The sequence below is a fragment of the Sceloporus occidentalis genome, unplaced genomic scaffold (assembly GCF_023333645.1).
Source record: "Sceloporus occidentalis isolate IW3139 unplaced genomic scaffold, rSceOcc1.0.p SCAF_3, whole genome shotgun sequence".
NCBI classification, from domain to species: domain Eukaryota; kingdom Metazoa; phylum Chordata; class Lepidosauria; order Squamata; family Phrynosomatidae; genus Sceloporus; species Sceloporus occidentalis.
The window spans coordinates 90,271,727-90,287,264 of NW_028316983.1; the positions used below are offsets into that span (position 1 = coordinate 90,271,727).

Genomic DNA, 15,538 nt, shown 5'->3' on the forward strand with positions numbered 1-15,538 from the left:
CTACATCTATCTGCCAATTTTTTTAATAACATTTATTTTCCATTAATAAGTTAACTTCCCTTCCTTGTCATGGTGCATTTCATGCAAGTGCCTTTTAAAATTTTAATCCTGTGTTGGTACAGTTACGTACTTTTCTTAATAACATACACTGTAGCTTTGAGGTACTGAACTCAATAGCAAAAATCATTATTTTCTGTACATGTCAGACTGTATTTATTGAGATGACAGTGAGATGGCTGAGAAAATAGAGATAAATAGCAAATGTGAGTTTTCACATTTTCTATTTATCTCCATGCACTAAAACCTGACTAAGCGCATGCGGCATTCCTGGAAAAACAGGATGAGATTTGGACTTTTTAATCTCACTGCATACTTTTGTTTACTAGGTTTATGGATTGTCATAGAAATTGCTTGAGTACTGTGTGGATATTTGTATGGCTAGCAACATAATATGAGAGACAGATCAGCAAATACCTGAACATCCTATTCTTGAGGGTTACAATGTGAGGGAGGAACAGGCGCTGCATTCAGTCATCTGCTCCTCTTGCTTCTGACTACTGAATAAAATCTATCTTTGAGATTTTGGATCTGCTCAGCATCTCACTATTGTTCCTTCATATAAAAGAGATATACTGGTAATATCACTTAACGCTAGCTTTTTCAGAGAAAAGAGAAAAAGTAAAGCTTTTTTAAAAAAGCATAATTATATCTTCATTGCAAATGCATAGTTCTTCTAGTTTTACTTTTAGCCATTCTTTCCTAAGAATTGCTGACAATTTTAGAGAGAAAGCTATTAGTCATGAGAATCAAAGGCAAAATGAGGAAGCAGACCAAATATGATTTGAGACTGTGGCCAAAGATCTAAAACACCACAGGGATAAAATTAAGATGGTCAGGGAGTTTCAGAGTCTTGCCTTCCAAACCAGTCCACTGAAAGTAAAAGTACAGATTGGCTAATTCAGCATTATTATTATTATTTTTATTATTATTATTAGTAGTAGTAGTAGTAGTAGTAGTAGTAGTAGTATATATAGGTAAAGCTATTGTTCCTGGTCATGCGATAACATGCTCATACTTCTTAATTATTGTTAAATGGTAGTTAATACAGAATTTTAATATTCAACAAGTAGAATGGCTTACAGTTAGTATAATAAATAGGATCATTCATTCAGGCAGTCATCAGTTCATACAGGTTGAGTCTCCCTTATCCGAAATTCTGAAACTTGAAATGCTCCAAAATCTAAAACCTTTGGAGCTACAACAAAAGTAACATAATATGTACGTTTGTAAGGCTGCAGAAGGACACAAAGCTGGAGATAGACATGAATGAATAACCAGGAGCACCACTGCTACCAACGCTATGAAGACAGAAATGGGTAGCTGGAGAGATGCAGCTGGACCAAGTAACTCAGATTTTGGGTTCCCTCTTATTGCACAGGTTGCTGCTGCTGCTGAAGCTACTCTTCCTGGGTCCTATCCTGCAAGAGCCTTCTCCCAGCCTGACTCCCATTGCCTTCCCTTGCTACCGTAACCACTCCAGTCATCAGAAGGTTCACTTTATTTTTCATGCATTTTTTTAAAAAGCAAGTTTTTGAAATCTCCTCATGTCTCTTTCCAGCCATGCCTCTAGAGCATCATCTCTTTTGTGTTTCTTTGCAGCCTACAAATATTGCACCATTTTATTTTATATCTGATTGCTGTACAGGAGATCTCTGGGGAACCCTTCAGCCATCTGCTTCTGCCTTTGCGATAGTGGCAGTGGCAGCACTCCTGGTCATTCGTTCACAAGGCAGGAGCAGGACTAGCAAATATTCCAAAATCAAAAAAGATTAAAAAATGCAAAACACTTTTGGTCCTAAGTATTTAGGATAAGGGAGACTCAACCATTATAAAAATCATTAGCTTAGTTCTTGATGATAGTATCCTAACCTCTGTTACTTCTGACTTATAGGGTATCTTTGTTACTAGGGTTCAGCCTGATGGGCCAGCATCTAACCTGCTCCAGCCTGGTGATAAGATTATTCAGGTAAGTAGGACATTTTATTTAACAAAAACATTATTTCAGTGTAAATATTCCATCATATATGCATGCTGCCATATTGTTGTTTTCCCTGCCTCCTTGCCCAAAGTAGGTTTCTGATAGCCTTAGAATATGATGGAAATTCCTTCCCTTATAAGTAGGCATAATTCCAGGAATCAGTGGCCATAGAAAGGGGTTCTTTGGGAATCTTTGGCCTTTAAAGAGCATAGTGACTGGAAGAGAAATTATGCAGATAAAATTTTATAGATTATAGTTAGCATGTCAGAGAGGAATAGGTTGTTTGCTTTATAGAGTTAGGTCATTGGTTACACATCTGGCTAAATTATAGGTTGGATTTTGCAATCTATGAGTAGTGACATTTAGCATGTTATTTTTGTAAAACATTAGTATGAGAGTTGCCCAATGTGACCTTGGACATACATTGTTAATATATCTAACTTTGGTAAATTTTACATTAGCTTAATTTAAACTGAAATCAGCTGATGAAAAGATGTCTACATATGACTAATGTTAATACAAGTGGTAGAACAAAGCTAATGATCCACACCATGTTTCTTCTCCTGCTTGGAGAGAAAATTGAAGGTAATGCAAAGAGCCAATATTTTGAGCAACAGAATTTATTTGCTCTTCAGATTATAATGCACAGGTAGATAGACTCAATCAAGGAAGTCCTGGTCCAGAATTTGCAAGTCTAGAGCAAGGATGTTGACAAACTTGTCAAAATTGGCATGATAGCAATTAACAGGAAGAACAAGATTATAATAAGATTCAGTATGGGCAGATTGCATTTATGGCCATTTGTGTTGCCATTTTTTAAAATTAACTTATCTAGTGTTACAGAACATTCAAGAGAGCACAGGGATATATCCAGTTCGCATTTCTGCATACTCAAAATAAATTTTACCTATAGGCAAAATCTGAAATTGTGTAATCTATAGTATTAAAAGAGGATTCCCTGTACACTTTCCCCCCTACAGTTCATTTGGAATTGGATTCCCCCTTTGTTTCTTGTATAACCCCTTCTCATGCATATTTTTCACTTTGTTTGTTATTGTGTGTCTTCAAATCATTTCCGACTTATGGTGGCTGCAAAGCGAACCTATCAGGGTTTTCTTGGAAAGATTTGTTCTGAGGAGGTTTGCCATTGCATTCCCCTGAGGCTTAGAGCATGTGACTTGCCAAAGGCCAGCTAGCGGGTTTCATGGCCAAGCTGGGAATCAAAACCTGGTCCAACACTCAAACCACTATGCTACTATTCATTACTATTTTTCAGTACTGTAATTATAGCAACAAGGAGGTAAAAAGCTCTTACAGTATGAGGCATTAATTGAAAATACCACAGGTATTTTCTTCACCAGAGTTTGGTAAACTTTGCAAGAATTACTAAATGAAGTAGATTTATTTATTTAGAGTATTTATATTCTGCTCTTCAGCCACAAAGGCTCTCAGAGTGGTATATAAATTGTTAATTTGACAGGTCCCTGCCTTCAGCCTTATAATTTAATCTCTTACAGCTTGTCCTGGTTTATAACAATGTGGATGAGGCTGTTCCTTTGGGACATCTCTGCACTCACAGCTTCATGAGCCACAGTAAAGCAGTTACCTAATGCAACAGATTATAGGGAGCTGCAAATGTGTTGTCCCTGATCCTATTCCACTCTTCTGGGGAGCTTTCTAGAGCAGACAACTTCCTTAATGCCTGGCTCTTGAGGGGCCTTAGAAAAAGGTATTAGGAAAAGAATTATTAGGAAAATTGACTGATGAATTTAACATTATTACTTCTCCTATTAGGGATTAGCTTTGAAGACTCTGAGTCAACCACTCAGATAGAAACCAGCTCTACAGGCTGGCTGGCTGATGTTGGTGATAATTTCTGCTGGTACCTCTACATCCTTATTGTTTTGGGGAAGTACCAAGGAATGCTGTCACCACACCTTCCTTCCCCTTCTTTAGGGGACCATTGCCACATCCTTGTCTCTTCTGGAATGGCAAGCAGATGTACTGCTATGGAGTGTACTTTCATAGTATCCTTATCTTTGATGGCTGTGCAAATGTGGGCACTGCCACAGTGTCCTCCTCTTATGATGGGTATATGGATGCAACTAACATCTTCTCAGGGAGGAATTGGCCAGGAGGATGCAGGCACAGGTTCTTCATTTACTGCCTTCTAAAGAAGCTGCCACCATTGTCATTTTGTCCACCATGTTCTCTTCCACTGTAGGTGAGGGACAGCTGCCACTGCTGTTACACCTTAATTTCTTCCTTATGTGATGGAGAGCTTGAATCACCCTTGCATGTATCCAACAGTAATATCAGAGAGAGTTGAATATACAAACAGTCTTTAGCCTATGCTTCCCACAGCTTTATCCTATATTATTGTATCACCAATTTGCATTATAAATACAGACAATTAAATCAGGATTGTCCGGATATCATACCATTACAGTTCTTATGATTCCAAACTGACTCTTTTTTAAAGTAAATTTGTGTATGATCAGCTGTTAAGAAAGAATAAGTTTTTTCTTCTTCTGCACTTAGTGATCTAGACATAAAGCAGTGATTTTCATAAAAGTATTAGAATAGTAGTGGTTGTTGTGTGCCTTCAAGTTGTTTCATCCTAAAATAATCCTATCATGGGGTTTTCTGGGACTGAGAGTGTGTGATTTACCCAAGGTCACCTAGTGCGTTTCCATGGCCAAGGGGGGAATCACACCCTGATCTCCAGAGTTATAGTTCAACACTTAAACCACTATACTATGCTGGCCCTCATCAGAATAATACCTTGTAGAAACATACAAAAATAAAGCAAGTATTTGCAAGTGAAGGTTGAGATAAGGATTCATAAAATGTGTGAGCCATAAGTCTAGAGTGTGACCCAGCACTCAGGAGATGACCAAGCTTTTTTAATAAGCTGGTTTCTCCCAGCCATGCAAAGGGAACACAACCTGTGTGTTTAGGATTCATAGAATCCTCTAATCATTGTTACTGCACCAAAGTGAGTGTGTTTTGTATATGCATCATCTGACTTTACCTAGCAATTTAGAATGAGTGATAACATTGTGTGATCACATTGGGTGGCAAATAAAAGTATCATTATTTTATTGACTGACTGGGAGAAAAAAGAATCCTATAGAAGTGTTCCCTTAAGTTTTAGGTATCCTGATGGTAGCCTGTTGATTAATAGCCTGATACTTGTGGCATGGTGGTTTGAGTGTTAGATAGATTTGCCGTAGGTCACTATAAGTTGGAAATGACTTGAACACACACAGCACAGCAATACAATAAGGCCATATATAATGAATACTTGTATTAAAATTACTGTCTGTTTTACTGAGCTTGTTTCAGCAACATTCCCTACAGTTAAGCGATTGTTGAGATTTCAGAGTTGTTTATAAACTCAGCTTTATTGAGTGAGATACTCTCGCCAATCATGAGCAATATTTTGTATCATTAGGAATAGTATGCATTAAAGAAAAGTAATCTTATCCAGAACTGATACAGTATTTATGTATGCATATGCATATGTTAGTTTTTATAGCCTGCTTTGACACCCATAGGATTTCAAAGTAGCTTACAAAATTACAAAACAACTTAAAAGTACAGTGGTAAAATCATTGTAGATAGCTAGATTGAACCCCTGCCTGAGCAACAGATCACCCAGGGCTAAAGTTCCAGTGAAACAACATGTCAGAAGGGCTCTAGAATAGATGCCATAAGTATCTTTGAACAGATGGCTCAGATCCCCTGCCTGATCAACAGATCACCCAGGGCATTATTCTTTTTGTTTTGTTTTGTTTTTTTACCAGTTTGCTGATTTTATATCATGTATGTGGTAACTAGACAGGATTTAGTTCATTTTTACCTGGGAATATTTGATTGCAAATGGCGCCTTCTGTGAAGGAAGCTAAGGTCCTCCTGCATGTGTTATTTTCTGCCTTGAACATGCTTGTCATAGACACACACACACAGTCCTTCTCTTGGCTGTATTGCTCATTCATATTCACCCATCCACATTCCTCATTTCCTGATCCTCTTTCTCTCATTTATTGCCAGCCCATCTCCTTTTCCCATAGATACCAACAGAGCAAGTCTCTCAGTTGACTTTTATAGAAAAAACAAAAAGGAAAGAACTGCATACATTTTAGAGGGTTTTTTTTTTTAAGAATGAGATCTGAATTTGCAAAAATGCACAACAATTGATTTTTCTACATATGTTTTAGCTATTTACATACTGTCAGCTTCATCCTGTTGCAATGTTTTGTAACCAGTCTAGTTAATGAAGTGATCTAATTTCATGTGCCATTTTCTGACATACTGCACTGCCCTCTTATAGTGCTGCTGTTCCACTTTTACTGCTCTGGCTGCCTGCTGTGGCATTCTGAGGTTTGTAGTTCAGTGAGGCCTAAGTGCTCTCTTGCTGAGAATTCTAAATGCCCCCCCCCCTTAAACTGCAAATCCCAGAATGCAACAGGAGGCAGCCAGAGCAGTAAAAGTGAAATAGCAGCACTCTAAGAGTGTAGTGCAGTAATCTCCCTAATCTATCCAGTATTCTCAATGTAGAATTAGAATCCAGTAACAGACATGGGTTGATAACTGGTCTTTTCCAAATGACTGTGGCATGATATATGTGGGTTAGTGCAGTTTACAAGAGATGTGGTTCGAGTCTTTTCCACAAGTGCTACTTTCCTTGTAGTCCACTGCCCATGGCTTTGCCATCTGCAGTGAAAAAACAAGCCTTTTGGGGTAGTCTGTTTTGGGCAGAGGCTATCACTATAGTAAAATTATTGAATTCAGTGTCTATTCAGAGATAGCATTCCTGCAAAACACTTCAGTTGTGAGAAAAAATAATCCTTGAAATCCTATTCTTTGACTACTTCTTCCATGCAATCCTAGTCAACCACTCCACTTTTAGAAACGCAAAAAGTAATCAGAGGAAGGTTCATTCTTCCCTTGCTTACCAGTCCGTTCTTCTGATTTTCATTTTCTAAGCAATGACACAAATCCCTATATTAGCTTTGAAACATCTAGGTTCCATTCCCACTGGCAGGATGAATCGCTTCCTGATTCGCTCTTGCCCCAGTTTCGAAAGTGATTTCAAAAGACCTCTTGTTCCCACTTTGAAAGGGATTTTTCCCCCTTACCAACCTGGTCGCTTTTTTTGGGGGGGGGGGGGTATGATTGGTCATTCACACTGGCAGCGCTGCTTCAGAATCCCCCGTCAATCATCTGTGACATAAGTGGCAGACCGGCTTGGAAATGGGTCTCTTCCAGCAGGCCTTCCCAACCTAGCTCCTCTCCCCACATACTGTGTTTTTTGTTGCTCTGTCCACCAATTTTTCCCTAATTTTAATACTATTGTATTTTATTGTTTGTAAATTGTGATTATTTAATTGTACTTTTAGTATTGGGATGGGGGGGTTGGGAAGGGACCATTTTGAATTTTATTGTATTTTCTATGTATTTTAATTGCTGTAACCCACCCGGATTCCTTGTGATTGGGTGGGCTATAAATAAATTATTATTATTATTATTATTATTATGGGGGTGGGGGTTGGAGGCTGAGAGAATGTGACCTGAAGCTGAGAGAGTGTGACCTGAGCCGCCAGTTTCTGGGGCCAGGAAAGGCACCCCATGCAGGGACCCGAGCTTTCCCCATGCCTCCTCCTTTCCCTGGGCTCCTGCCACCTCTGCCAGAGAAAGGGGGTCATGGAGGCAGAAGCCAAGCCGAGGAGCCCACCACCTGCCCCCACCCGGCTGAGGAGCCCTCCCCCCAAGGACCCCGGCCCAGGCTCACCGCTCCTCCGCCTTGAGTCAGGCAGCTCTGGCCCTAGAGGGAGGTGGAGGACCAGGAGCCCACCCTGCCCAGCCTCTCTTGCACTCCGGCTGACCCGGGACTCGGGTAGGAAAGAACAGAAGGGAGGGAGGGCATGGGCGTGGGCTCAGGTGCGCGTCTGGCCAGGAGGAGTGAGCCAGCGAGCTAGCGGCTTTCCCTACGCCTCACGCCGGGCTCTCCTTTTGCCTCGTGCTCCTCCAGCCAGTGGAGGGGAGGCTATGATTTGGGCCCCATCTCCAAGATATCTCATTATGTATGTACATACAACAGAGGTATTACAAAATCCAAAATCCAAAACACCTCTGGTCCCAAGCATTTCAGATAAGGGAAGACTCCACCTGTAATACTATTTCCTAAACATCTTAGTTTAAGCATATCTTTGAACTGTATCTATGAACTGTTATTTGGTTTGAGGTTAAAAGTAGCTGGTATGAATTTTATGATACTTTTTAGCAGCCATATTTATGATATGTGCTTAAGTCCTAAATTATAAGGGCATATTATGCATTTTAGGAAGAAAATGTTCAGGTTAAAAATCAACCCAAATGTGACATGGCACAACCATTACTGGATCTTAAGCTGTTTTTATTTTTACTTAAAATAGAGGAAGGAGTAGTGTTTCCTGTACACTTGTCCTGATTTTAATTAGTTATGAGTTGTTGTTGTTGTTATTCCAAGAAAAATGTTCCAGAACATTATTATTGATATTATGCTGTAGGTTTGTGTTGTGGGGGAGGGTTGATATAAATCAGAAAAATTACATGACGTGACGTGTTTAAACCCACACACAATGATAGAGATTATGGGTCTCCTACAGTAAGCATTGTGTGATTCTTAGGTTCTATTTTAATTTACCAATAGTGGCATGGGGTGGACAAAGTGTGGCCCATGAGGTGCCTGTGACCACTAGTCCCCACTATTGCAACCCCCCATCCCATCCTCATTTGTTTTTAATTGTACGGTTTTTAGGAGCTTTTCACACAAGAGATTATTGAACACAACTTTTTCCATCTTTTCCTCAAGAGGATACACATGCATTTAACTGTCAATGACGGATCCTATCGCATTATCCCTTGGCCAGGTGTATGCAGTCTGTATGCAACCCAGGCTTATACTATGCCATTTCAAGGACAGGAAAATCATTGACAGTTAAATGTTTGTGTGTCCTGTCAGGGAAAAGATGGGATAAGTCATGTTTGTACAGCCCCATAATGAGTTATTTGCCGGGGGGGGGGGGGGTGTCAAGAAAGCAAAAGATGGTAAACAAAGAGAAAGCTTTGTTGTCAGCTTCTTGCATTTGAATAAAAAAAAAGGTCACAAACATGGCAAAATAAAATAAACACCAATGCTGCTAATAAGGTTCATTTGTTATTTACATTTTATTGTTTATCTAGTAGATCCCAAATATAGCCAGAGAGAGAGAGAGAGAGAGAGCAGCAAATAGACAGATATTTAGAGAAAAGGGGATGAAGTAGAACTTAATTTTCTATGCCTAGTTTGTTTGCAATAACAAATGCACCTTTTAAGAGAACTTTCTCACCGTGTTTTTCAAAAAACAATTTAAACATACTTAAATAATTATTGCAAGTATTGATGCTTTCTACGTTCATGGCCACATTTTTATCCAAAATGTGCTTTCCACAGTCTTCTTAATTAGTGTAAGCCTTCGCTAATATAAGTACTGTTGTTGGACATTGTCTACAATTGGGTTTTCTTTTTTGCACTTTTATCAGCCACATTATATGAGTTACTATTCCAGCAGTACATATTGAGCCATGTGTTTATTTTTTATAGAAGTGTACACTTTGTCAGTGTTACTATAGTAGCTTTACCATATTTTAGTCTTGAAATATTGCCTTTATGAAGAACTATCAGGGTCAAACAACATTTTCCAAGTAACATGCAGCGTAGTGGTACATGTCCCTTTAAAAAAAAATTGAATGAGTGTGTGTGGTTCTGATCTAAATTAGAATCATCCCAGCCAGCTTGGGGGAACATTTAATTTTCCCATAGATGCACATGCTATTCACAGTCTGGATTGAGACCACCCGTGCTCACTGTACAGTAAAAAGAAAAAAAAGATCTTAAGTTTCATAGTATGTTTAATGTTCAGATTCAGAACATTTTGGAATTTCGCTTGGCAAATCTCCTTTGCACCTTTTGAGTTTTACCTTCTACATCTGTTTCTTAGAATCACTAATCCATTTTTCATAAGCTTGCTTGTTATTCATCAGCAGTAATATTTACCTTAAATCTGGATTATTTTTGAGAAAGACAAACTAGATATTACACGGAAGATCCACTTCTTTAAACTCAGGTCTGTCCAGTCAAATCTAAAGTGAAGGTGATGATCTTATTTATAAACCCGTTGGGGCACAGCCACAACTGTCTTCCTAGAAGGTTACTTCTTTGCCCAGTGCTTCTCACCTGTGCTCCAGTGCCTGAATTAAATATATCTAAGATAGAGGTGCTTGAGAAGAAGGATAGGGGAGGTATGCAGGTACAGGGAAAGTTCTGTTATCTTTAGCCATACACAAATATATGCTCCTACTCCACAAAATTGTATGTGTTATTTGGATAAAATATGAATTTAAACAAATATGTCTGCCACCTAGTTTAGTACTAATTGCATTAACCTTTTACCATGGGAACTCACTTCACATATAGAAATGTGAAACTGGCCAAGTATTGTTAATGTTCCAGTTTACCATGCACAACTGTGTCATGCAGATTAAACTGTTGCAGGTGGTCCTTAACATGTGGACTGTGTCTTAGACTTTCAGTATAAACTGCTGGCATTCAAGTACCTATTATCTATAAGTGGGCAGTGGCAAAGTAGCCAAACCACAGCCACAATACTTTCCTTTTTCAGATTTCAGAACCTGATTATTATCCTGACTTCTGGCCAGCAAATCTGGGGTGGTTTCATGGTAAGTCTACCAATGAATTTACACTAAGCAATTTGGAAACCAAAATTACCCAATGAGATTCTGAAATATGTTTGTTCTTATTGCAGATGGCACTGAGTACACATGAAATACTGGATATCTTTTAAACCCTATTTCAGTATCCAGGGTTGCCTCACTGAGTTCACTATAAAGCATCATCAAAACGTCTGATGGAAACTGAAACTTAAGGAAACTGAAATATATATTGTTTGCCTGCCTCATGCATTGATATGGTTCATCAACAAAGGACTTTGCTCATTACAAAGGCTATATTTTTCTTCTTTTTTAAAAAAGGCAAATAACTCCAGCAGTATAAACTAGATAAAGTTTTTTGTAATAAACATGTTGGTTCAAGGCCAAATCATAGGAGAATGGAACATGGCATATACAAGGATCATACTCCCTTACTCAGAAGTCCAGCATGCAGTTCTTGTTATAGACAACTGTTTTTCAGGCTTACCTTTGACGGGGATCATATATGATCTGTTGGTTTGGTATTATGGCTCCATTCAAATTTTCATCTTACACTAAATTGGAAAAAAAAATTGACATCAAATGTCATTATCCAGGGCATACATGGGTATTTTTAAGAAAACAACCTCATGGACTTGAAGTGTGATGGTGCCACATCTGTGTGGAGCCTTGTCAGCTTGGATGCATTGACTACACAGCTCCTTGCCTTTAGAAGTTTGGAGTCTAAAGTTTCACTGTAATTCTAATTTCTCTTGCATTCCTGTGCTTTTGAGAGAATTACAATTTATATGTGCTTTAATTCTGCCCTAAATAATCAGTTTCTTTCAGGAGATGATTGCTAGGATTCCTTTAGTTTTTCTACCTCCATTTGTGTTACCATTCTGTAGCATGTGATAATATACTGGTGAATCCTGAAGCCTTCTCACATTTTCATGTGCTCTTTGTAGTCAATGGCATCTAATTTTCAGGTAAAAAATGTGAAAGAGGGAAGGCTGAAAGCTTGCTTATGATAAAGTAAATCACTCCAGCAAACATACCATGTGTCAGATGCATGCTTCGGGGTCATAGTCTGATCCTTTGATGAACCCCTTTTAGAAATGGAAAACATATTTTTATGTTATTATTGGCCCTTTGCACTACATCAGAATTGAAATGGAACCAAAAATTAAAATGAGTTTATTCATTTCCACTCAGAAAATCATCTGCAATCCTCTTATCCCCTCCTAAAATCAGGAGGACTACTCTGAAGTAAGTGGATGGAGAATTGTGGCCTGTGTTAGAGTTTTTCAATCCTTAGGTTGGAAGCCAAAATTAGGCGATCAGGATATGAGAAAGGGACATGCAGACAGATGTTTTTGCACTTAAGGCCATTAACTGCAACACAATGGACCATCAGCCTTTATGGGGGAAAAACACCCTAAAATCTATATGGAGCTCAGCATAAGGTGGGCTGCCATAAAATATTCCTCTGAGGTTTTGCACATGTAATTCAAGGCTTTGTTGAATGTCTTTGATCTGTCTGGAATTTGTACTCTTTCTCTTAAATTATTTTCCTGCTATTTGTTAAAAGCAACATTTAAATTAATAAAAAAGAATTTTCTCTGTAGTGTGTTGGCTTTGTCTTCATTATTTCTTTTTGTTGCATCCTTTATTAGAGTAAAATGTGGTTTTGCATACTTGACACTTAACTGTATTGTGATTTTTAGAGTTTTTTATTACTACTCTCTAAACATAGGTGTTAACCTGCTAATTTCATTAGTATTAAAAAAACAGCAATACCTGGAACAGCACTTTCATTCCAACCTCCATAGGCTTCTTGGTTTGTTTGGTTTAATAGACAATACAGTTCTGTGTATAAAGATGGAGCTGTTTCTGCCATTGAAGTTAATGGGAAAGAGTGAACATGCAGATCTGTGTACATAGTAGAGAACAGTCCAGAGGAAAAAAGCAAAGGGGACCTTTGAACCCCTTTGTCCTCTCCAAAAATGATGAAAACAAATTTTCTGATTTTCTTTTTGCCCTCCACATAGGTAGTACATAGCAACTCAGAGGTTCTGGATTACTGCAGTTATGTCTTCTGCTATTCTAAAGGTTGCTCAGGCATGCACATGAACCCACACGGGTTTCTTTCTTTTTGAATAGCTCTTTGTAAGCTATGTGATTCAAATCAGTGTGCTTTGTGGTTAGGCTGGAGGAACTTCATGTAACTGCCATGACTGTAATTCGCTACTTTTGGATAAGCAGACAAGGGTTGTCTGCCCATTACTGATTACTGAATGTGTGTGTGGACTCATCCTGAGAAATGGGAGTGGGAAAAGGAAGGGTCATATGGCTGGCTGCCTTGTGCTATAGCCAGTAAGGGATGCTTTGCCATGCCTTCTGCATTTACCTTCCCTACCAAGGTCCAGGGTAGAATATCTAAACTAACCAAAGAGCATTTCCCTTTGTTTTCTAATTCTACAATAGCAAGAATATGAGTAACTTGACAATAACAGAAATTTATTTTTCTGGACAACATTAATACGTAATGACTTGTTAAATGACTAATGGGTACAGTAACTAATTTCTTTTTAAAAGTACAATTCCAAGGTCTGAACATACATGCTACACTGAACACTTTACAGGAAGAGTAGAATATGAACAACTCTAGCCCTTTGAATCTACTTTTGCTGGAGGAGAGGAATGGGCCCGAACAAACAGGCCAAAATAAAGCTGTTTCAGGTCACTTTGGAGATATGCTGTTTAAATGACACACGCATCTTAAGAGGCCAGAAGCTGTGCCAAAGCTGTACTCCAGTCCTCTTAGGATGCATGTAAAATTTAAACAGCATACCTCCAAAGTGACCCAAAGCAGCATTATTTTGGCCTGTTTGTTTAGGCCCGAATATTACAAGGAGGAACTAAATCCTTTCTTCCACAGCATCCTTAAAAAGATATATGGTCATGTAACCCCAGATAACACAAGCAAGTGTTGCCAATAGGATTCTGACCAATATTTGCAGCAGAGCTCTCTTGTTACTTATATGCAGAGTCTATACCTCAGAAAGTGTCAGCATTTGTTAGGCTTTATGAGAAAATCATGAAAATCTTCTAAAATCCAGGCTCCTTGTGCCTTTTTGATGTTTCTGCAGTTTCTTGTTTTTCCAGTTCTGCATTCTCCTAGCACCTTCTATGCTTTATTCTTCTCTTCTGTTTTCTCCTGTCATAGCTTTATCTGGCAAGAATACTGGGTTCAATTCTGAGGGTGTCCCACGTTAAGAAAGATGTAGACAAGTTGGAGTGGGGCCAGAGAAAGGCAAAAAGGGGGACAAGAGGCATGGAGAATAAAACATTTGCAGAAAGTTTGAGGGAGTTGAATATGTTCAGTCTGGTGAGGGAAAGACTCAGAGGCAACAGGACTGTTTGCTGGAATCCTGTTGTGGCCTTACATCTTAGTAAATGGAGTTGCGTCTGCGGGAATTACAATTGTGCAATTGCATAGCATTTGTATCCAGTAGAAGACTGGATTACATTACTATGTAGCAGACCCAGGAAAGTTTCCAAAGTGCCCAATGCACATCAGTGCACTGGGCATTGGAAGCATTGGGCACTCTTGCTGGTGCACCTTTGCACATCTTTACAATTCAGTAAAGTAGTTTCTTAGAGCCTCTGCTACCTAGCTAGGTAGATAAATGTATAAGATACCTTTAACAGGTTATGTGTGGTTCTGGTGATCCTCTTTAAATAGCTAAGGTGGTATCACAAAGAAGAGTGTAGATTTGTTCTCTGCTGCCCCAGAGGGTAGGACAAACTATAATGGTTTTAAGTTACAGGAAGTTAGTTTTGATTGAGCATTGGAAAGAATGTATTGACAGTAAGAACAGTTTGGCAATGGAACCAATTTCCTAGAGAAGTAGTGGTTTCTCTTTCTCTGAATGTCTTCAAAAAGAAGCCGGACAGGTACCTGCTGAGGATGCTCTGGCTAGAGTTGGACTGGGCCTATGAAGCCCCTTCCAACTGTTTGAATCTATAATTCTATAGTTCTATGGAAACAGTGGTAAGAATAAAGGTAATGGCCGCTTTCTCAGTGCAGACGTCTGTATAGACTTGGGATAAAGCTCTGTACATTGAAATAATTGTACAACAGGGTACAAGCTGGAAATAAGTGAGAAAAGTGGATATACTTGCATGGGTTTGAATGGAGTATGCTCTGAACGTCGTACAGACTTCATATAATCACAGTTACGATAATGGAGATTCTACTGTGATCAGGTCTCTCTTACTTTATGTGACTGCATGATTTTAGTTGGCTTGCCCCATGTGGCCACAATGATAAACTGTTATATTAATTTTTTCTCTTTTGTGTGTTACAGGCCAATGGACACAGTTTTGTACATATGGAACATGAGAAAGCTGTATTACTACTGAAGAGTTTCCAGAATACAGTAGACCTAGTTATTCAACGTGAGCTTACTGTCTAAATATTTTTTATAAATAGTAAAATATGCTTAGCCAGATCTAATGTTTAATTAAATAAAAAATTATATATATATATGTATACATATATATAAATATAAGAAACATTTTTTGCCAATTGCTGGACCAATGGCAAACATAGTGCCAAATGTATAATATTATATGTTAGTACTGATCATTCTGGGGAAATTAACTATATAAATATAAATTCCATGTGGTTATGTATTAGTTTTCATTGTAAGCCTCTGGCTATGCACTGGTGCCAGCTGCTTTTTAATATTCATTTAA

The 15,538-nt window shown here is 38.6% G+C and overlaps 1 protein-coding gene across 5 annotated transcripts in view; it reads left to right on the forward strand.

Moving 5' to 3' along the window:
• LOC149316409 (leucine-rich repeat-containing protein 7) overlaps positions 1-15,255 on the forward strand; it is a 239,048-nt gene extending 223,793 nt beyond the window's left edge. For 2 of the 5 annotated variants that reach the window (XM_089515424.1, XM_089515427.1), the window contains 2 exons: positions 1,952-2,026; positions 15,148-15,255. In XM_089515424.1, coding sequence (XP_089371550.1) covers positions 1,952-2,026; positions 15,148-15,255 — 183 coding nt within the window. Of the gene's footprint in view, positions 1-1,951; positions 2,027-10,746; positions 10,805-10,890; positions 12,364-15,147 lie in introns of those variants that run through there. The other 3 variants (XM_089515425.1, XM_089515429.1, XM_089515428.1) reach the window with 3 other exon arrangements.
• The last annotated feature ends 283 nt before the right edge of the window (positions 15,256-15,538 follow it).